At 43.8% G+C, this 23,966-nt stretch overlaps 1 protein-coding gene across 1 annotated transcript in view; it reads left to right on the forward strand.

Annotated features, from left to right (window-relative positions):
* The window catches only part of CHN2 (chimerin 2), a 317,927-nt gene that overhangs the window by 126,898 nt on the left and 167,063 nt on the right, over window positions 1-23,966 (forward strand). The window contains exon 2 of the mRNA XM_003788542.3: window positions 22,415-22,453. Within this exon, the coding sequence (XP_003788590.1) occupies window positions 22,415-22,453 (39 nt within the window). The remainder of the gene's footprint in view (window positions 1-22,414; window positions 22,454-23,966) is intronic.

Raw genomic sequence — 23,966 nt, forward strand, 5'->3', positions numbered from 1 at the left:
AACCCGCCACCTTAGGTGTACGTGGCTGGCGCCTTAGCCGGTTGAGCTATAGGCGCCAAGCCTGTTTTCCCATTCTTTAGGATATTTATTTATTTATTGAGATCAATAAAGCATTAATGAGGTGGCCTTTCTGAAATTTGTTTTCGGAATTTAATTTTGGCACCAGATTGACCTCCCAGAGACAAATTCGTGTTCTTAGGCAGTGTGTGTGTGTTGTGTGTCTGTTTTAGAAATAAAAATGAAGGACTCATTTAGTATCTAGAACAGATCATTGAAATTCTTAGAAATCCCATAATTGCAGGTTGTGCTGTGCGCATTATATAAGGAACAGTAAAACCAAGCCTTAAGCTTTGAGGCCTTGCCTATCCTCGGAACACATCACAGGAAAGTAAAGGGGAGAGCGTTGGTGGTATTGCTGCTGTTTTATTTTTAGAAAAATCAAGAGCTGAGATGAGAGTCTCCTCACATACATTGAATCAATTTAGAGGTGTATACTATAGCATGGGAAGTTTATTACAGATGTGAAATTATTCAGTCTGTAGCAAGGATAAATGTTTATTCATATTCTAAATTTAACCTACCAATATTTAAACAGCACAGTTGGAAGTGAATTTGCCGTTTTGGCTTATGGGTCTGAAATTCTCCCTATACTGCCATGTGGAATAGACACAGAGCTATGGAAAAAGTGGAAGGCTATCCAAGCTGCTTCTCCTTTTGGAAAACATATTTGGCTTTAGTTTATAAAAAAATATATCAAAATCACTACAAAAACAAATTATCTTAGTCCCATTTGGGTCTCGTTTTAGCCTTTGCTGTGGTCTAGGGAGAGGCAGGGAACACGGTCAAGGTTCTGCAGGGGACAGAAGGCACATTCAGCTGGGGTGCTGAAGAAATGTAATGGAGGGTCTGTAGACAGAGGTGTCAGGAGGTTGAGAGAACCAAGAGCTTCTGAAGCACGCGGGGGATGGTGACCACGGGAAGCCATTCCCACCCCTGGGCCTGAAGAGACGATAGGAAGAAATTGTGCTTTTGGAGCCAGGGACAAAAATCACAGGAGAGGAACTGAGACCGTGGGGTCATGGAGGGTCTTATCTTGCCTGAGTTGCAGGACCAGAGTAGGGGATAGGGGAGAGCAGAGAAATCAATACCCCACCCCCTGGCTCTGAGGAGACTCCTAGGAGAAGCAGAGACCACTCTGTGAGAGAGTAAGTTCTTTCCTTCAAAATCTAGGGATTACCAACAGCGATTTTCACTGGATTGACTGGAAGATGGTGAGTGCAAAGGGTGGTTAAAAGAAGGGACATGAAATGTCACTGTAAGAAATAGAACTTTGGTGAAGGTTTGGCTTGTGTGATCTTAACCCCCCCCCAAATAAGAAGACTAATAATATTATAATGTGATTTATATCCATAAAAAATAGAAAGTAAACAGTCGCATGGAATAGTGGTTAAGAACTCTTGCAGGGGAGTAAGACTGTCCAAGTTCATTCCAGGTCTGGCCCCTTACCAGCTGGGCTATCTGGGACAATTTCCTTTGATGCTCTGTTCGCTCATTTTTAAAGTAGAGAAAATGATCATGTTTACTCTGTGGGGTTCTTAGGAGGCTGAGATGAAAAGATGATGGTACAGCACTTGGCCTGAAACAGAGAACTCAGTAACTATAGATGCTACCAGCTAATACAGATAGTCCCTGACTTAGGATTTTTGACTTTACGATGGTGTAAGATCTATACACATCCAGTAAAAACTGTACTTTGAACTTCGACCTCCTAGGCTAGCAATGTGCCTAGGCTACTCTTCCATGATGCTGGGAACCACCGCTCGTAGTCACTGACAGCCCCATGGGATAAACACTCATATTCCACAGTATGCTGTGCTGCCAAGCCATTTGGGGATATTATATTTTGTGTTTTCCTGTCCTGTCGTGTCTGCAGAGTGCCCGTCTGTGTACAGCATTTAGTACTCTATTGTAAAATAGGCTTTGCGTTAGATGATTTTACCCAAATGCAGGCTAATATTAGTGTCCTGAGAACAACTGTGGCAGGCTAGGCTAAGCTGTGATGTTCCGTAAATTAGGTGTACTAAATACATTTTGACTTAATGACATTAGGAATTTTACCTAATTCCGTAAATTAGGTGTACTAAATACATTTTAACTTAATGGCATTGATGGGTTTGTTGGGACACAGCCCCACCGTACGTTGAGGAGCATCTGTGCAAACTCAGCTGTATCCTTCTTGTCTTGTGGTCCTGTCTCAGAAGATGTCTTCTCCGCACAGGGAGTCTAAATGTGGGTGAGGATGAGGGTGCAAGACAGTTTTGTTTGTTGGAAGGAAACGTGGGCTGCAGGAGGCTGAGAAGCAGCCACGCTCCCCTCCCTTCCGACAGTGGAGGGAGAGGCTCACTTCTCTCTCCCACATTGGTATCCTGTGGGGCTGGGAAGGAGGAACCAGAGACACCAACTGAAGAAGGAAATGGTGCTAGGTCCAACCAGGACAGGGCTGGGCTGGGGCTTGCAGAGCGGGATCAGAACAGGGAAAGCCATCCTGGTTCTGGGTCCTCATTCCCCGTGACTGGCCCACATCAAGCATCAGGGACAGACTGCTCCATCAGGCCCTGCCTCACCTCTCCCTTTTCTGAGCCCACAGCCTCCATAGCTTCATGCCAGGGTTGCTTTTGAAAGGAATTCCAGGGCTCTGCTCAGCCTCTCATTTTCAGAAAATGACCAGTTGACAATGAGTAGGCGAGAGACATGCAGCTAAAAGCAGATCAGGAAAAAATTGGGGTCTCTTGAGGAAAAAAAGGATGCAGAAAGGAACTAGAGACGAAGTTGAGTGCTTTAAGTTCGCCCTTTCTATTTGTATAGTTTTAAAAATAAAAGCTGGAAGCAGGTTGGAGGAACATAATGCACTAACAGACTTGGGAATTAGGGGCAGAATTCTGCTCTAAATTCATGAAGCCATGGCACAGTTTCAGATCGAACATGGTCTATCCCTACCACTAGCATTTTCCTGGCTGATTTTTTTTTCCTATGGCAGCCAGAGATTTTTTTTTTCTGGTTTTTCAATTTGTCCCCCACACTCACTCCAACCAACGCGCCCACCAGCCAACAGCTGCCAGAGCCTGTGTCTTTTGCAGCAGTGAGCTCTCAATTTTCAGCTGTAATGGGTGAGAGTCAGGAACAAGGTGAGTGTGTGTGAGCTCTTGAGAAAGGGGTAGCTGATAATAAAAAGATACAAGGTGCTGCGCGTGGGGTCCAGCTGTCTTTGACACTTTGAAGATTACCTGGCCTTTGACAATCAGTGGATTCGACCACATTGCCATACGAAAAGATTAAAACACAGCTGAAAAGCCAAATGATATATAAGTTCTATCTCATAGTGACTGTTTCACCACATGAGATGAGTGTAGAAAATTTTGGCAGAGAGTCATGGCAGTCACACAACATCACAAAGCCACGATGGTGAGAAATTAGAAACATTCTCCTTGGAAATCTATTTAGAAAGAAGTGGTTTTAGAAACTGTCCCTCAGATGTCATACCTGTCACATCTCTGTCCCCTGTGTGTAAAAGAGGATTAAGGTCAAAGGACCAGAGTACAGTGGGAAAGTCAGATGCAGAAATAGCACTGTGTGGTTGTGACAGGAAGCCCTCAGGGGCGTGTCTGTACACTTAGCATTGCCATTGTTTGCTGGACATTATTGACACCTGAAATGAATTATTTACTAAGTGTGAGAGAGATGTTATCTTAATCAGCGGATACCTTTTGAATAGATTGAGTTTAATAGTTTTGAAAATATTGGTGACATAAAATACACTTAGAAAGGCATCCGAAATTCTACAGTAAACATTTCGGCGATACTTAGAACAGAGTATGGCCTCTTTCCGGAACCATTTACTTAGTGCAGTGGTGCTCATGGGAGTGGAATGATGTGTAGTCATTCGTGTGTCCTCTCACAGAGTGAGGCCCGGGAGAAAAGCCTGTTACAATGCAATGGATTAATTCTGATAATAGAACCCTTCCTAAAAAACCAAAGGTTGCATATGAAGACCTATAAACAGCTCTTGCTGGAGGCTCAGTCCCTTAATCTGGGACCTGATTACTAACTAAATTGGTGTGGTGTAAGTGGTATGTTAGCTCCTGGATCAGAACACCCACTTCTAGCCTGAGGGTGCCACACCCTGGACCTGGAAGCTCTAAGCAAGGGCTTCTTCAGCTGCAAACTGAAGGTGAAGGGCATTTTCCTGGGTTATTCAGGGGCCCTGCGTTTAGTCATTTCTGACATTTTTCTTTGCTGTTTCCTTTTCTGATGTTTGAGAGCCAGATCTTAGCCATACTTTTCAGTAGTCTGTATTAGAGCCTGCACATGGCAGGTAAAACTCTGCAAATCCTGACTAGGAGGAAACATCCGATAAGCACGATCATTCTTTTCCTTTTTAATCAGATCTGCCAGCTTGTGACTGACTAGTGTGGACATGGTGAATGGTGCAGCCCGTAGGCCTGGTGGTGGGGCGGGGGCTTGCACTGAACACGCAGTAGTGATGGCTAGCACAGAGATTCCTCAGGGACGTCTAACTTAGTTTTTCCTCCAATTTGATAGTAGTCCCCCAGTTGGTCAAGCAAAAAGACATGTTTTGAGCACCTGCTGTGTACCAGCATTTGACTCTGCTTTGGGAGATGCTAAAGAGTTTAAAACTTGGGAGGAAAACTGAGGTTTGGGGGACATGTGACAGCTCCACTAGGGTGGCTTTCCACTGGGACTCACATCTCATCTTCATTCCACCTGAAGCCAGGGAACACACACGGGGTCCTGCCACCAGCAGCAAGAACTGGTGGGCCACTCACCTAAAGGAGAAGGTGAGGCAGAGGCTTCCTCCTGGAGCAGCTCACGTGACCCTCTCCTTGCCCTTGACAGATGGCAAGCCTTCCACTGAAAGGGTGCCAGCCCCTCCTGTATTTCCCCCTCAGTGCTGGGGGGAAAGAAGGTATTTGATAACACATAGGCTCCCCGTGGTTTAGCTTGCTGTCGTGAAAGAACACTCCTTCATCAAAAATACTTAATACTCAAACCACTAGGTCTCAGAAGCATTCCTTCTCAGAATGCTTGATGTGAAAACGGCATTCCAACCCTTTTACCTCCATCTTCCTTTTCCTCCCCGTAATGCACACCCTGGCAAACTCCTACTCAGACCTCAACACCCAACTCCAATACCATCTCCTCTGTGACAATTCCCTGTCATCTCCCCACTCCCCCACCAGGGGCCTGGCTCCTGTCTTCAGGCACCCAGGACTCCCTTCCTCCCATGGACTCTCTTCGACCTGATTCCCTCTAGCAATGGGAGTTGCTTCAGGGAAAGCACTTTGTCATCTGTGTGTACCCAGCGCCTAACTTGGGATCAGGAACAGGGTGACGGCAAATGTCTACTAAATGGGAAATGAACAAATGATCTTTCATAAAGGCACAGGTGTGTAAATATACAATTCCTTCTTATGACAGAGCCGCCGCAAATAGAGATAAACAGAAGTTACCAGTACAAACAACCGCAGATAGCAGCTAACTAGTAAGGAAAGGCTTGTTTTAATATTTGGTTTCAGATTCTGGTAGTGGAAGCAGGAACTTTCACATGCTGCGATTAGGAAGACAAATGTTCCACTGTGCAAACAGCAAGAGGATATGACTCTGCCGCCAGCGTGCAGTGCAGCTGTCCCCAGCCCTGAGCAGACAGGCAGCCCTGAGATAACAGCGGGGACCGGGAGGGGGGCTGTTCTTCTCCTCTGCTATGTACTGTCAATACTTTCTCTTGTGGAAATCCTTGGACCACTTGTTTGCCTCATTCTTCACCCTTTAATCAGAGGCTCACTAATGCTGCCGCGGGGTGACGGGAAGGCTTTCCTTCCTGCCTACATTCATCCAAGCATTTGGCATGAAAGTGATAAATACAGGCGAATGCAGCGTTGAACTTGGAGCCTTAAGTTAGCGTCTTGCGGGTGGCGAGGGACTGCTGCGGCTGGGCGCTGGCTCTTGCCTCCCCTTCCTGTACCTCACTGCCACGCTTCCTGTGCTGCGTCTGTTGCCCTGTGGTTCGGTTAATGAGGTGTCTGAAGGGTTGCTGATGCGTGTTTGTGATCTTTAGAAATACACGTATTTTTCCTGTAAGAAGTTATTTTTAACGCAAGTGATAAGAAACCGCAGAGCACGAAACCCAGGAGAAAAGTAAAACTTGAGGCTCTGAGTCTTGGGAGGCTTCATGCATCAGAGCCAACTACAACACCTGACTGGGCCCCATCTGCTTTGACTTGCCTTACAGTGATAGGTAAGGTTGAGGTTGGTAAGAGATGAACGCAGGCTTCAGGTACTCGTAGGCAGACCCAGCTAAGGGTTTTAACATTGTAGAGTAAATGTACTTAATTCCAGTGATAAAATGTGATAGGTCAACCCTCCCCAGATGACCACTGGGTGGACATTGTGTTGGCCATAATTTATTCTATGGGAGACAAATAAGTTGGCCAGCTTTAGGCAAGGGACAGCCCTTTTTCGGCCTCAGGTTCCATATCTGTAAAATGAGACAATAGTATTCATCTGGCATCCGACCTCACGATTCCTCCGGCACAATGGAACTAATAGCACCTGTTTTACAAGCTTGTTACGAGTATTAAATAAGATACCACATGTGAAATGTCTAGAGGTTAAAATGTCTACATCTATTATGATACAGCCTCAAAATTATCTTTGAACCCCCAACTACTTCCAGAAAAAAACATAATATACCTGAAATTACCTTAATCAGTGATTAAGTCGGCCCCTTATAGAGGTCCCTTAAGCATTTTTAAAAAAGAAAGGAACCTAGGAAATTTAACTCAGATGTACTTACAAGTGTTTAATAAAACTGTAAATAGTCTCCTTAGCGGTTTTTCCTGAGCTTTTTTGTGTCCTGCCTACTGGGCTATTCCTCATTTTTATTTTACTTTTTATTTATTTATTTATTTTTTAAAAAAAGATATCACTCTGTCACTAAAACTAGAAAGCAGTGACGGGATCATAGTTCACTGTAACCTCAAACTTCTGACACAAGCCATCCTCCTGCCTTGGCCTCCCTAGTAGGTAGAACTATAGGTGTGTGTACCAGGGCACACTAATTTTTTAAATAAAATTTAGAGGCAGGGTCTCACTATGTTGCCCAGCCTTGTCTTAAATGCTTGGGGTCAAGGGATCTTCCTGCCTTAGTCTTTGTCAGTCATGAGCCACCACACCTGGCTTATTTCTCATTTTTAAAATTTAACATCTTACCAAGCTTTCCATATCAGCCACCTCATTCCTTTTAGTCTGCTTATAACATTCCATAGCAGGTTTTTAAAGATCACTTTAAGAAGCAAGGTTGCAAGTGGCTATGTTGTGGAGACAACCTACAAGATGAATAAAAGCTAGCTGCTCACATGTTACGTGACTATGTGACTACGGCTGGATAAAGTGTCTGGTGGCAGCATTGTACAGGGACTTAAAATTGTTTTCTATCAAAAGGCTAAGGAACAAGCAAGCTTGATATATTTTGGGGAAAATATCTTAGATGCCTAAAAATAATCTAAGACAAAGATATACATAGAGAATTTAAATAAGTAGCCAAGTGCGGTGGCTTACATCTGTAATCCCAGCACTTTGGGAGGCCAAGGCAGGAGGATTGCCTGAGGCCAGGGTTTTGAGACCAGCCTGGTCAACATAGCAAGACCCCATCTCTATAAAAGATAGAAAAATTATCCACCTGTGGTGGTGCTACTCAGGAGGATGAGGCAGGAGAATTGCTTGAACCCAGAATTTTGAGGTTGCAATGAGCTATGATGAGGCCACTACACTCTGGGCTGTGAGACAGAGCAAGACCTAGTCTCAAAAAAATAAGAAGAAGAAGAAGAAAATAAAGTTATTCCATGAAATGTGAAGTGATAAAAACAATATTTCAAAATTTTTATATTATTTTAGAATGTATAATAATAGAATTAATGAATCAATTATCAATACATATATGAATTAAGTATTAGAAGTAGATATCTGATAATTTTGTTTCTATTACTAAAATTTCATGCATTCAAAAACGCTTATAGGGCATATCTCATCATTAGGAAAATGCCGACTATCTTCCTCTGGGGAATTCTTTTTTTTTTTTTTTTTGAGACAGAGTCTCACTTTGATGCCCTTGGTAGAGTGCTGTGATGTCATAGCTCACAGCAACCTCAAACTCTTGGGCTCAAGCTATTCTCTTGCCTCAGCCTCCTGAGTATGTGGGACTACAGGCCCACCACAATGCCCGGCTATTTTTTTTTTTTTTTAGAGAGGTGGGGGGGTCTTGCTCTTGCTCAGGCTGGTCTTGAACCTGTGGGCTTCACCTAGCACCTAGAGTGCTAGGATTATAGGCGTGAGACACTGCACCTGGCCCTGGTCGGGAATTCTTAAGGGGACCTTAATATCTAGCAGTTTTACTCTGAACGAACAGAATTCAAACAACATAAAGCAGGCATAGGCTTAAATAGCACTTTTATTACTAAGGGCAGGCAGGAAGGCTGTTGGCCAGGTGTGCTTACTACCGGCTAAACCCCGGAATTAAGCAGGCTACCCTGTTTGGCAGGTGCTGCAGGGCTAGACCACCAGGAAGGCAGCCCTCCACCTCAAAGGACAGTGCCCTCATGGAGGCACAAACCCAACAGAGAAATTGCTTCCATCTTACCAGGGACACAGTATAGGCCCAGAGAGAGTCCAGGAGTTTGCTCACTGACTTTCTTTCCCAGGGCAGGAGTAGGGAAGGTTTCTTTCCCATTAACTCTGTGTATTGGCATAAAGCATATACTCATTTGGACTAATTCTCACCACATATACGGGTGAGTAGGTTATTTCCTGAGGTCCACTTGTTCCCGTAAGGCAGGAAGGATTGCTCCCCCAAAACTGATGGCTCCAGCATGCTGCCTTTGAAACTTCAGGTCACTTGGAACCACTCTGACTGGCAGGTCTTGGTGTAGGGCAGACACAGCTGCTCTAAAACTAAGAATTTATGGAGTCAGAGCTTCCATCAGGAGAGCACTTACACGGCCCAATCTCTCTTTTTACAGATGAGAAAACTGAGGCCCATATGAATTGAGATTGAGGCAATAGCCAAAAAATTACTCAGTAATCTGGGAGCAGAGCTGGTATCGGAAACTCATTGCTGTCTCCCAGCCTTGACTTTGCTGGGCTTATTGACTGGAGCACAATGTACTGCCCTTGCCTGGGACCCCCATCACTAGAATTCTCTCATTCACATGTGGGGACAAAGCCAGTGACCCTCTGACAGTCCAGTTCTACCGCAGCTGGTTCTGTTTGCAGCCCATAAGACAAACAATGATTTGGCAAACAAAGGCCAGGGTGAGTGCCAGTGACATGCCCATGCTTGATATGAATCACTACAATTATAATAATTGAACTGATTGTTGTGGACGGTGCCAGTTGTAAGGAAGGATTGTGCTAAATCAGAGAGCCCGTTTGTTGCCAGGCCAGTATTGAGCTGACAATCCAGGACTAGGCATGGGCTGAATGTCTCTATTGAGGGTGTAATCTGGGCTTGAGTTACACACAGCCCCTGATATGTAGAAGGACCCCTGAGAAAAAACAGGAAGGGAGAGAGGGAAGGAGGGACCAAGGGAAGGTTGGAGGGAGGGAGGAAAGAGAATGGGAGGGAGAGGGAAGGAGGGATTTCAATTAGAGAGATTCCACTTTACCAGTCCAAAAAGATAGCAGAAAGTTGAATGGTGTCATGAGTTTTCCCCTCTCTAGTGCTGTTTTCTGCAATCTTCAAACCATGTTATGTCATTGAAGCAGACCACAAATAAGAAAGAGCTGAAAATTTCATGTTAGCTTCTGCACCACGGATTACCCTGTGGGACTAAGATCAGAGAGGGAAAAATCCGGAGGCTCTGAAGCCAAACTGGTCTAGATTTGATTTCTGCTTTTTTGCTAACCATGTGACACAGGAAAATGACTTCATCTCTTTTAGTTCCCTCTTCTCCAAGAGATAAAAGTGTATACCTCATAGGACCTCTGCCAAATGCTGCTTTAGCACCCTCGACTTTGTCTAGTATAGCACTTTTTAAGGTTTATCACAATCGCTTGCTTGAGGTTTGTTTGCCTTCATTGCTGGATCAAAGGCACCTTGAAATCAGGGACTTGGTCTGCCTTACTCACAGCTAAATCTTTGAGTAGCACAGTGCCTGGCACATACGTGCTCACTAAAAGGGTGGTTAGGTGATGGATGGGTGAGTGTAGGGTATATGGGCAGTTGGGTGGATAGAAGGATGGGCAGGTGGATGAACGGGTGGAGAGATGATTCAGGGAAATTGAAAAGATTCAGGAGAATGTATAGAAGGGCCTACCCGAGAGTCTGGAATATACCAGGAACTTAAAAATTCCTTTCCACTTTTGGTGGATGACCTCACCTCCTCTTCTATCTCTGTGCTTCAGGACTACTTAACCCTAAATATAATTTAACCCTTAAAAAACTCTCTCCTTGCCAGTTGTAATATTACCGGAGCCATGATTTATGAGTTGCTTTCATCAGATTTATTCTACACTGTTACAGCCATCATATATCTCAAGAGGCACAAATGCCCACAGCGAACCGAAAATGCATAGAAAAATATTATAATAAGAGAAACCAGGGGCTCTTCTAAATGGCAGGAGAGAAAAGCCAGCTGGAGGTACATCTTAATTGTCTCCTGCTCTCAGAGCTAACCTCTTCAGGAAGGGGCTGAATAAAATAAAAGAATAACTACTAAGAAATAACTGAGTAAAATAATCTCTCTTTTTCTCTCCATTCCAGCAGCACTTTAGATCTAATGTTGCTTTGTAATGCAGCCCTTTCTCCTTGTGCTGTGGTGACAGGTACCTATGGCCAGGGGCTGGATGCCCAGCAGGTGGTCAGTTAGTGCTTGTTGAATGAATGAATAAGTTGATGTCTTATTTCATCTTTTAGTTGATTCCTGTGGTTAGAGTCTGCCTCTTGCCTTTATATCTGCGCCCACATCTAGTGCAATATTGTGTGCCAAGTGGGCCATAAGCTGTAGGTAAATATTTGTTGGATGAATAAATGAATGCCCAAAGGGCTTCTGGAGGAAATCCAGAAAGTCATTCCTCTGATGAGAAGAATTTGTAAAGAGGCAGGCAGATGCTGGCAGGGAGCATGTTGGGGAGGGGAGGCAGGTCTCCAGGCTGAATGTAAGCGGAGGTGGGAGGTTGTGGCTACAGAAGCAGCCGAGCAGGAAGAATGTGAATGATAAAGGAGGAAACCGTCCACCAGGAAAGCAGCTCCGGCCCAGCAGGAGGACTCTGAATTTTATAGACACTTAGAACCAGTGAGTCCAGGCAGGGCCCTGGAGGAGAGGGCAACCAGGGATGGTGATCGTGATAACCAAACCGGAGTGCCTGTGGCTTTTATCTCTGGTCTCCCTTCATCGCCTCCACTTCACTGGCAGACCTCCTGCTTCCAAGCTCGGTTTGCTCAGTTTCCACTCACCCTTCATCTTACTGGACTGTGACTTCTACCCTGGCTGCCCTGCGGGCTCATCAGAAACCCCCTTGTTGGTGCAGTAATGGGCTCTCCTCATGCTTATCTCGCTGGAACAGCTTCTGATGCTGTAAACCACTTCCCCCTTCTTCAATGTCTCTTGCTTTGCCTTTCAAGTCGTCCATTTCATGGTTTCTCTCGGCCGCTCTGGTCTCTGCCCCTGTCCTACTTCTCCTCATCTCTTATGAGGCACTGTGTCAACACCTTCTTCCCTTATCAGGGTGTTTGGATGGACAGCCCGTGTCCTGCCATTTAGTTTGGTGGCCACAGCACTATCTGGACGCTGGGGCTTCCATTCCTGTTGCCCCAGCCCAGGTCTCTTTTCTGGACCCTGTGCCTCTTAGAGACTATCAGTGGCTGTTCTGCAGCCAACTCTTTCTAGCAGGGAGAAGCTGAGAACATCACCGTCTGCCAGGCCCTCTTCTCTTCTGGTCTGCCCATCTCTGTAAATGGCATCACCACCGTCCAGGTGCTTAGGCCCAAAACCATCCACCTTCCTCTGCCCAAGCCAGTAGTCATGTCCTACCTTTCCTTTTCTGTGGATGGCCAGTCCCTCACCAACTCTCTACGTCTTACAGATCTATCACATTTTCTCTAGCTCCACTGCTACCACTGAAGTTCAGACCAGTAGGGTCACCTTCCCAGGTTACAGGCCAGTTTTTGATTGGTCCCACTGCCTCTTACCTCCCACCCTCCCATCTTCTCTTTCTCTAATCCAGTCTCACTCTACAACTGGACCCTGTGTCCTCCCTGCTATCATTTTCCTTTCCCTCTAGACAGTTAAGCTCCTAGCATAGTTTTAAAGCTCTTACTTATCTGGTCCTTACTTCTTTAATTAAATCCCTGGCCACTCATGAATACTTCTTCCCATATCTGCCCACCCCTACAGACGTGCCAGTGTCCCTTTCAGCCAGCAAGCTGAGCCCCTTCCAGCTCTCAATGCCATCTCCTGGCTTGCCTCTGGCCCCGGCAGGTCACCTTCAGGCTGTGTATCCCTCTCCCAGAATCTACTTATCCACAAGGCCCTGCCTACCCTTGGCTGCTGTAGTAGATGTCTGGGCCATTGAGTGCCTCTTTGACTAAGCTCAGGGTGCCGTGGTAGCAGAGGTTACTCATTCTTCACTCCCTTTTGGAAAACTTTAGGCCTTGCTGTTAGAGTCTCCTCCTCTGGGTCTGCTCCTGAGAGAGCCCTGGACAAGGCTACTCAAGGCCAGAGGTGACTGGCCAAGGTATGGGGAAGAGCCTAACTGCTCCCCTTCATCTAGCCTTCCCAAGGGTTGGGATGCTCTGCCATTGACACCCCTTTTGCTCTTGCTGTGTTAACCGTTGCCTCCTTATTTGTTAGTACCCTTCAACTGAATGCAAGTTTTGAGTTTCTGTCTCTCACTTATCCAATCCTTTGAGCACTTATGATACCCTGGATGCCATTTACAGCAGTCAGGGCCACCATTCCAGTCTGCCATTGGTGCCCAGGCAAGGGGATTAGTAGGGATTGAACATAGATTGGGCTTTCCTTGCCAGGCCATGTGCTCTGATTTGGGGCTGTGTCCCCCAGAGGAAGCATCTTCTCCACATACAAGCACTGTCCAATTTCTAAGCCAGGAACCTGCCTAAAAAAACACCTTTGTCTAGTTCACAAAAGTTACCCAATAGGGTAAAGGTGACCCATTCATCAGAAAATAAGATAACAAGATGTTATCCTTCTAGCATGAGTGGACAAAATATAAACAAAGAAATATATAACCACACAGTAAAACATTTCAGCTAGTAAAAAGGCTCTGCGAAGAATGAGAAAGAGTGTCTGGGAAACCACTTTGGATTGACCGGTCCAGGAAGACCTCTCTGGAATGCTGAGATCTGGTGATAAGGAAGCCAGCCATGTACAGATGGAGGGGAGTGTAGGGTAGGAGGGAGAGGCCAAAGTGGTTGAGGTCTAAGGGGCAAGAGAAGAGACAATGAGATGACCAAGGAGAGGTGGCTAGGGGCCAGATCACACAGGACGCCCTACCTTGTTCACTGTGGCGTGCACAAGGCCCTTCGTGTTTATTCAACAAATACTTGTTGAATGGGAAAGTCTCATCATGTCTCTGTGTACAGAATAAATGGCCCAGGATGGAAGCTCTGTGTGGCCTCAGGGCCCTCTAGTGACCATAGACTCCAGCACAAAGCTTTCCATGATTTTATTATCTTCAGAAAACTTCTGCCTAGCATGGTCTTTGGGGCCCAATCTGAGGGCCCAACAACAGTTTTGGAGTTTATCTTATTAACTGTGCTCTGCAGGTAGGACTCAATCCGTTAAAAACATCCCCAATACCAGATGCACAGTTGAGTGCATGGTAGGCCTTCTTCTCTTACCCAGGCAGAGTTCCCAAAGAGAATACATGGATGTCTAATTTCCCAGGGGAATGCAGGGAGCCTGTATGGGTGAAAAGCATTAGCAACCAGGCCCACTAACAGCCTTCAGATCTCGATGTTTTGCAGCAGTTAGGGTGATCTCCAGGCAATCTCACATTTCAGGCCTGGGACTACTTGGCTGTGATGGCCTGACAAGACCACAGCCACACGCTGCGTACTCTGACCCCTGGCGTAGTTCTGAAAACCCAAGGTTGGGCATAATGTGTGCACCGAAGACATATTGCAGCGTGTGCACAGATACAACACATGGCTCCTGCTGTTGTTGTTTGCTTTCACTTGGATCCGAACCCATCCTGGGCCCATTAAGCTAATCACCCAACAAATTCTGAACTGTCATCTCATTTTGAGGCTATTCCATGCCTGACTGGAAAACCTGTTTTCACCCACTTTCCCTGGAAGAAGCCCACTGCAACCCATTTGCAAATGTGTGCATCAATAAATCAAAAATGACAGCAGAGTGTGGCTTTTCTGGGAGAAAGGATGGCAGAGGCAGGGACACTCTTCTTCTGTCTATTTTGCCAGGGGTCCTCCTATGCGATGTTTGCAGCTTCATTCGCAATGTTCTAAGGCTACCCCATCTTCAACTTCTAGTAGGTCGTTCTCCACACCAGAGAATCTTTCACTCCTCTCACTCTCCAAAGCCTCTGCATGTGTTTTTCTGTTAGTCTAGCCATCCTCCACTGAGCCAAGAGAAGGAATCTGGCTCTCCTTGATGTTTATACGTATTTCCTCTTCAGTTGTCACTTACCCAAGTGGAGCACACACATTCTTTAATTTTTCTTCATTAATCAGTCTCCAAATTCCTTTGCACTTGCTCCTCAGGTGAGTCCATCAAGTTGACATATTTCTGGAGCTACAAATGCCTGGAAGGCTATAGTCTTCCAGCTGCAGCCACCCAAATATGCGAGACGGGTGATGTATTTTCACCACACTCCACGCCATGTGTTTCCACAGGTTCACTTCCAGGAGTGTTCTGTGCCTCCATGTGCCACCCTGAAAATGCATACTTAGTCTCATCCCTGCATCTTCTATTGGAGCCTTTTCTTTTTTATTTTATTTTATTTATTTCAGAATATTATGAGCGTATAAATCTTTTTGTTATGTGAATTGCTTTTGTACAGTTTGGGTCAAAATTTTAAGTAAGCCCATCACCCAATTAGTGCATATTGTACCCATTAGGGGTGAATTTACCTGTCCCCTCCTGCCCTCTCCTACCTGCATACTTTCCACTGAGTTTTACTACCAAATATGCACATGGGTGTTGATTGATCAGTCCCCATTTAATAGTGAGTACATGTGTTTTGTTTTGTTTTGTTTTTTCCATTCTTGTGCTACTTCACTTAGGAGAATGCTCTCCACTCTATCCAGGTTGTTACGAAAGGTCTTAGTTCACCATTTTTTATGACTGAGTAGTACTCCATGGTATACACACACCACACTTAACCATCCACTCATGTACCGATGGGCACTTGGGTCAATTCCACATCTTTGTGGTTATGAATTGTGTTGCCGTGAACATTCCAGTGCAGGTATCTTATGATGAAAGTGACTTATTTTCCTTTGGGTAAATACTCCATAGTGGGATTGCTGCATCAAATGGTAGGTCTACTTTTAGTTCTTTGATGTTTGTCCATCATACAGCTTTCCACGAATGGAGGTTACTAGGGTGGATGTGAAAGAGAAAGGAACTCTTACACACTGTTGGTGGGACTGCAGACTAGTACTGAGTCTTGAAGGTATCAAAAGTTAGGATGTATATTGATCAGCCAATGTTGCTAAGTGAGAGTGCAAAGAAATTGTCTTTCTAGTCATTCTTGTATGCATTTTTGAGAATTCCGCTTGACACACTTTTTTTGGAAACCACTTTAACATTAGCTTTTGATTTAACAATAATAAAAAAAATACATGGGCCAGGTGTGTTGGCTCATATCAATAATCCTAGCACTCTGAGAGGCCAAGGCAAGAAGATCACTTGAGGTCAGGAGTTCAAGACAGCCTAAGCAAGAGAAAGACCCCACCTCTACTAAAAATAGAAAACATTAGCCAGGTGTGGTGGCATGTACCTGTAGTCCCAGCTACTCTGGAGGCTGGAAGCAGGAGGATTGCTTGAGTTCAGGAGTTTGAGGCTGCTGTGAGCTATGATGATGCCACTGCACTCTAGCTAGGGCAACAGAGTGAGATTGTCCCAAACAAATAAATAAATATCACAGACACTTCACCCAGCAGTTCAACATCCATGAATCTATCCTGCATATAGAACATATCAGCGCAGCACTGTTTAATGATACCCCCACATTGAAAATAGCCTAAATGTCCATAAACTGGAAGTTATCACATCAATGAATGAAATATGTTTTGAAATGTTCATGGAAGACCATGGAAGACCAAGCAAAAGTTAAAAAAGAAGTGAACAGAGATCTGTGTGTATTGACATGGGAAGATGCTTAAGAAATAATTCTTAAATTCAAAAAGCAAATTGCCGAACAGTATATATGGTATGAGATCACTACTCACAGAACCAAATCCATACAGATTCACTGAAATTTCTAAATGGTGCTTTTTTTTCTGAGATCGAGGACTGCTTTAAAAATACGTATTTAAATTATCCAACTTTTTCTGTTTTCCAACAATAAGAGCATACTACTTAAAGTTTAGTAAAAACAATAGAGGCGTTCCTGTATTTCTGCTCTGCTCTTTGTCCAGAAAGGTGGGTTTTTAGGATACCTGGTTTCTGCTGTCCCTGTCACCCTCCCCGTCTGTCTCAGACATCGAGGAGCTTTCTGTGGGATAATCCCAGAATTCTTTATCTTCTCCCACAGACCATTTGTTTAGGATTTAATACTTTAGCACTTAAGGTTTTCTTAAGGTTGCTCTCGAGTTTTAACCTGCCCTCCTGGGCCCCTTTAACCAGCTGTTCTTTTTCTTTTCTTTTTTATTTCTTTAATATGTGCCCATTCTTTATGGATTATTTCATTTGAGGGGTCTTATTCTCTATTTTTGTAAGGTTTTGCTCATTTTCTAAGCATCTATACCTTTTTCCCCTCCCTCCCCCTTTAAGGAGAGGTGATACTTGTTTCCCAGCCTGCTTAGAATTGTTCATGAATGTTTATTTCATTTCTAAAAGAGGGCCAAGGAAATTGGGGATGGTCGTTTGTCACTGAAGAAATGATCTCTTTTATTCTGTCTCATTCTTAGCATTTCCTGCCCAAATACTGTACGCGCTGTATGTGTGATTCTAAGGATCATTTTTATTGGGTCTTTTTACAGTCACTTTATATTCAGGGTGGCAATTTATTTAGGCAATGTATTAAAAAAAAATCTATCACTTCTACAAATTTACTTCTCATTCTTTCAGATTTTTATACAAGCAATGTTTATAGATAATTATAAGCTGTTAAGTAAGCAAAAGAAAAAAAGATAGAAATCACTTATATTTTCACTAGCAGGTATATCACCTTCTAATAATTGGGTGTATAGTCTTCTAGATATTTTCTATATCTACATATATATAAACATGTACCTTTTCTTAAATTATTTTGTAAACTGATTTAATACTTGACAAGATAGCATGAAAATTTTTCTGTCATTAAAGTAACTAGGAAGAGTAAGCATGGAGTTTACTATACGCCAGGCACCTGACTAAGCATTTAATTTAATTTAATTTAATTTCTAATCACAATTTGTTTTGTGTTCATCCTTTTCTAATTGCACTTTATTTAGGGTTCTCTCTGTCTCTCTTTTAGTCCATCAATCTCTTCTTTTTTTAGCTTTCTCCTATCCCTGGTTATAATGAAATGAAGCACAGTTGTTATTTTCCCTTTATAGACCCAGCATTATACATATTAACCCATGCAGTGCTTGTAACAGTGCTACATGCTGAGTAATATGATTACTCTCACTTTATAGATTTAAAACCTGAGGCATAAACAGATTAGATCATTTGCCTAAGGTCACACAGCTAGTAAGTGGCAGAATTAGGTTTTGACCCTAGACAGTTTAGCTGTGCTCTTGACCACAAAGCTGTAACTCGAACTATTATCTTCATGGCTAAGTACATGATAATTGTTTAACTGCTCCTTCTTTCTGTGCTGTTAGGTTTACTCTTATGCAGAGATCAGCAATGAACACCTTGATCATATATATGTCTTTGCATATATGTTCAATTACTACCTTAGGCTAGATAACCATAAATAGAATTGCTGAGTCAAAAAGTTGACACATTTTTTTTTAAGGCTAGATACATATTAGTCAACGTTTTTAAACAATACAATGTCTAAGCCTCTCTGATCCTTATAATTCATCATCCCTTTCTAAAAATGCAAAACTATCTTCTGGGGTCACCAATATTTATTTGTTTGTTTGTTTACTTATTTTTGAGACAGACTCTCACTCTGTTGCCCTGGGTAGAGTGCTGTGGCGTCATAGCTCGCAGAAACTTCAAACTCTGAGGTTCATGTGATCCTCTTGCCTCGGCCTCCTGAGTAGCTGGGACCACGGGTGCCCACCACAATTCCCACTGGTTTTTCTATTTTTAGTAGAGACAGGGTCTCGCTCTTGCTCAGGCTGGTCTCAAGCTCCAGAGATTAGGCGATCCACCCACCTCGGCCTCCTCTGCAGCTTCTCACTTTATTTCCCTACCTTCCTTCTGCGCTATGCCCAGTTCTGTAAAATGTTTAGCAAGACAGCACATTTTCACGAAGCATTATATCTTCTGTTGTCAGTATATCCAGTACCTTGCATCTCCTAAACTTTACCTATTAGCGGGGGGTGTGCGGAGATGGCATGCTGCCCCCCAACTTGACTTAAAGATAAATTTTCATGATACTAATTTTTTTCTTTTCTCCGTATGATTTCTTTCTTTTAAGTTTCTCAAGAACTGAAATAACAAGTTTACTACATACTCATTTTATTTTCTTAACTTCAACATACATAAATTCAGGGAGACTGCCTGACAGGAATGAATGATGTGTCAGAGATCAGAAAGTCAAGGCTCCCACCTCTGCCTCTGCCTTGTTTTATGACCTAGAGGACATCACTTAATCATTCTGCATTTCATTTTCCTTATTTGCCAAATGAGGTGAGGTGAACTCAATGACTTTGAAAAACAATTTCAGGATTTTTTAAGACGTGACAGGTCATCTAAGAGTAAAGTTGATCTTTAAAAAGTATTGTGTGACATTGGGGCAAATAGTGTGTATGTTTGGGGAGGGGGAAGGTAAGGGGAAATGGAAGATTTATTTCATCTTATTAAGAATATCTTGTGCTTTGTCACTTGAGCAAGGCCTCTTAACAGCGTGCTTTAGTGGTTTGTGAAACGTATCTCTAAGGCCCAGGTAATTATAGTTGTTCCACTGAAGCATGACAAATGGTCTCGCACTTTGAATTCTTCTACATGGGAAAGAAAACCCTTCCATGACAACAGCACTGGAACTTAATTACAGGCTGCAGATCTGGGGACAAGAATTGAGACAATCATTGGCCACAGTGGAGAGAAAAGACAAGAGCCAGAGCCCGCCCTGGAAGGATCAGGACAGGGTGATGTCACAATAATAATCATATGATAGCACTAGTGAGGCTTTCTCTTTGCCAGGTGTTGCCCCAAGAATTTATATACACTAACTCATTTCATTCCCAAGTGCCTCTAAAAGACAGGTTATGAAGTAGATGATCTTTTTTTTTCCAGCCTTACAAAGATGGGTATTGGGGAGCTCTTAAAAAAAGCTGGATAATCCATGTTGAGTTATGGAGCCATAGTTGTCAGGGGTAGGAATCCAACCTTGAGAGTTCGTTCAGATATTTAACACAAGTTTTTGTTTTGTTTTGTTGCGTGCCTGCTGTATGCCAGGCACCCTTCTGAGGGCTGGCAATGCCAAAGTGAATGACGTAAAATTCTTGCTTTTATGGAGTTTAGTCCCTGGTGGATGGGACTAGTCAAAATAAGGCAAGGAATAAATAATAATTTCAGATGGCAGTAAGTGCTCTGAAGAAAACTAAGGTCTCTGTTAGGAGAGTGACTGGAGTATGGGGAAGGCTACTTTGTATAAGGCTGGCAGGGAAAGCCCCAGGAAGGTGACCTCAAGCTGAGCCCCATGAGATGGAACAGGTGAGCCAGGCAGAGACCTGAGGGAGAGCATTTTCCGTGGACAGCCCCTAAGAGCAAAGGTCAAGGGACTTGAAAGAGCCTGGCTTGTTCTGGGAACAGAGAGAAAGCCAGTGTGGTTGGATGACAGTGGGAAAGGGCAGGATGTTACAGCGGAGTCAAAGAGGCAGGCAGGCCCCCAGGGACTCAGGACCTGTCAGCCACAGAGGGGTGTTCACATCTCACTCCACGTGCAGAGGGAGGACACTGGAGCATTTTATGCAAGGGAGTGGCCTGATCTCCCGTCTTCACAGGCGGCTTTCTTCAGCTTCATGTTACATTGCCAACAAGGAGAGGAATAAATTGTTGATGTAACCTGCAGGGGCAGCCTAAGTCCAGGGAAAGTTAGGGCTGGTGTTTCAGATGAAACAAAGCTCTGGGTTTTTTACAGAATAAGACTGAGCTGGACAGTGAAGAGTCATCTAATCTAAAAGTCTAACTTTGGGTAGGAAGAATTTAGTCGATCCGTAAAAAGACTGACTCCTCTGTGTCTGGGCCTCAATCTATGGAGAGCAGAGCTCTAGGTTGTGAATATCCGTGACCACTTCTAGGTCGTGGCTTGTGCTTACTTCGTAGACTAAATCTCATGCAGAATAACAAGAGATGGCTTTGTGTAGGTGGGTGGCATCTCAGGAATTATTACATTATCTGTGAAATCTATACTGTGTGTGCATGTGTATGTGTGTGTGTTTATCTTTGAAAAAATATTTTTGAAGATGTCACCATTTTCACATAATGCCCCTGGATTTTTTGATAAGGTGGCATTGTATAGATGGTTCTAGAAATGTATTGTCAACTAAGCTATTTGATTTTTTTCTTTGAATATTCTTTATAAACAAACGCTTATACTAAACCCACTAAAATCAGTTTATGTCATATACAGGATGAAATTAATTGTTTCAGTTAAAAGCTCAGTATTCTAAAACATTGTCCTCTTACTTTGACGGAAGTATTAAGTTAACGATCACATTTACTCAGCAAACTCAGTTTGAATGACACCATAAGCGATCACTAACGCACTGTGTTTGTATGTGTGCCTCTCTGTTCTGACTATTCACATGTAAGTTTATGACAATTCAGGCCCAACAATATACATCCATTTGTAAGGAATGACCTTGGAAGGCGTTCAGTTGAACATCCTGATACAGGGCACCCTAGAGGGCGAGATGTTAATTGTGGAAGAATTTCATTTAAGCTGTGCAGTGCAATTAAGTAGGACTTGGGAAAATTTACCACTCTTGATTTCGTTTTTATTTATAACTACCCTATTTGTTTCTCTAGGGTGTGTGTGAAGGGGAACACTCTCAAAATGCGCTCCAGCATGAAGTCAGAAAAGAATAACAGAACAGGAACACGAGCACCAGGGCAATCTAAGGACAGGCTGTGGGTTGCCCTGGGGTTGTAGGATGAGAAAAATAGTTTCCTTATCTAAATGGGCTGAATTAGAGGACATGTTTATGGTCTCCCTCCCTCAACATTCTGTGCTTTGAGGAAAAGAACTTTTCTGCTGGCTAATTAAGCAAGAGAATATTTTCCCAAGGCCTGATAGCCATGAGCTCAGAGGACTCTAATAGCTCCATGCGCCTTATAAATTTAGCTGTTGGCACGAGGATGGTTGAGTCAACCTACCGAGCAGACTTTCTTCTATTATCTGTTTCCTAGGCTGATGAATAACAATCTCACCCTCTCCATTTAGTTGTAACTCTTTCACTCTGACACGTCAGATTGCTGAGAGGTTTCTGGAAATTTTCGAAGTCACACATTGGAGTTAATTCAAGGAGATAATGCAATTCCAATTGAATCATCAGTGTCTCTGCTGTCAGACTGAGTATTTTAGTAGTTCAGTTGGTTGAGTTGTGCAACTTGCCAATTTGAGTCTTGCCCTCAAGTCTTAATAAATGGGCTAAAGGCCTGATTGGACATTGTGAGATAAATTATATGTTTTTTTAATGCCAAGTTAAATAAATACTGTTTGGAAGGATTACTAGAGGGTACAATCAAGTTAATTGCTTCAAAACTCTTTATTTGATTTACTGGGCTCTATGAAAATTATTAAGCCATTGATTCTGTCACAGTAAGTGATCTGAAGAAAGTGGGGCTGGGTCCACAAGGTTTCCAGGCATGTCCCTGCCCTCATGCCCAGACCCACCCCACAAACGAGCAAAGTCCCCCAGGACAGGAATGCAAGTCCTGCTGCCAGACTGTTGTTCCCCCCGAGGAGAAGACACCTGTTCAGTTTGATGCTCAGGCTGACAGATTGGTTTCTTTCTTTTTTATTCTAGATGCTGAAGAATACCAGCCTCCAATATGGAAATCGTACTGTGAGTACCTGAAGTGAAAATCTCCTCAGAAGTCTTCACCAGGCCTGCCTTTGGGAACAATTCTTGCCCTTGGTGTAGTGCATACAAGGTCCCACATCACAGTGCTGAAAACCCAGATCTCTCTTTTTCCACTAAGGAGAGAGAGTGGTCAGAAAGGATTAATTCAGCCCCTCTCCCTTGACTAGTATCTCTAAGAACCAGCTGCTGGCGACCCTGCTCAGGAATGCTTGGAAAAGGGAAGCACACATTCTGACTCTCTGCTTTTCAGTTTGAGGCTTTGTTTTTATTTTACTTTTTTGCACAGTTGGTTGGCATTAGGAGTTCAAGACCAGCCTGAGCAAGAGGGAGATCCTCCTCTCTACTAAAAATAGAAAAACTAGCCAGGCATCCTGGCAGGTGCCTATGGTCCCAGCTACTTGGGAGGCTAAGACAAGAGGAATGATTGAGTCCACGAGTTTGATGTTGCTGTGAGCTGTGACACCATGGCAGTCTATGCAGGGTGACAGAGTAAAACTCTGTCTCAAAAAAAAAAAAAAAGAGTGAATGTGTTGACTTCTATGATTTATGTTCTTGGCCGATTATCCTAAAACTATGATATTAGATGAGCATTAACTGCTGAAATTTTTTTTCTTGAGACAGAGTATCAATATGTTGTTCTCAGTAGAGTACCGGGCGTCACAGCTCACAGAAACCTCTAAGTCTTGAGCTTAAGCAATTCTCCTGCCTCAGCCTCCCAAGCAGCTGAGACAATAGGTACCAGCCATAACGCTTGGCTATTTTTTGGTTGCAGTTGTCATTGTTGTTCAGTAGACCTGGGCCGGGTTTGAACCCACCTGCCCTGGTGTATGTGGCCAGAGCCCTAACCACTGAGCTATGAGCCTAACTGCTGAAAAATTAACAGAGTGAAGAATGATGTTTGGTCACTAGGGATGACTCCCTAGAAACAGAGATCATATCTGATCATCACTCAGCTGCCTCACAAAGGTGGGCTGTTGTCATTGCCTTGAACTTGTTTCTTCTCTCCTTACTATCATCTTCTCTCCTGACTCAGCAGTTCTCCACTGAGAGAAGGACATTGTGGGGTAGGATAGACCCACTGTGTCGATAGCCAGGGGACAGCCAGTTCTGGTTCAGGCTCAGTAATAAGAATAATCATTGCTGCCACTGAGACCCTCTCCTGTGCCCGCCACTGCACTAAGCAACTGCATCTTAGATTCTCACCACCGCCCCAACACACAGCTGCTATTATTATCTCCATTCACATATGAGGAAACCACAGCTCACGAAGCCTGAAGGACTTGGCAGAGATTTCACAGAAAGTGGTAGGGTGGCTTTCAGAGTGGAACCCAGAAGCACCTGACCCACAGCCCACAACTCTCCAAGACTCCTCGTATTTAAAACTTCATACAAACATACAGGCTCGGCACCTGTGGCTCAAGTGGCTAAGGCGCCAGCCACATATACCTAAGGTAGCGGGTTCGAATCCAGCCCCGGGCCCACCAAACAACAATGA

The sequence above is a fragment of the Otolemur garnettii genome, unplaced genomic scaffold (assembly GCF_000181295.1).
Source record: "Otolemur garnettii isolate 467f Iridium unplaced genomic scaffold, OtoGar3 scaffold00028, whole genome shotgun sequence".
Classification (NCBI taxonomy): domain Eukaryota; kingdom Metazoa; phylum Chordata; class Mammalia; order Primates; family Galagidae; genus Otolemur; species Otolemur garnettii.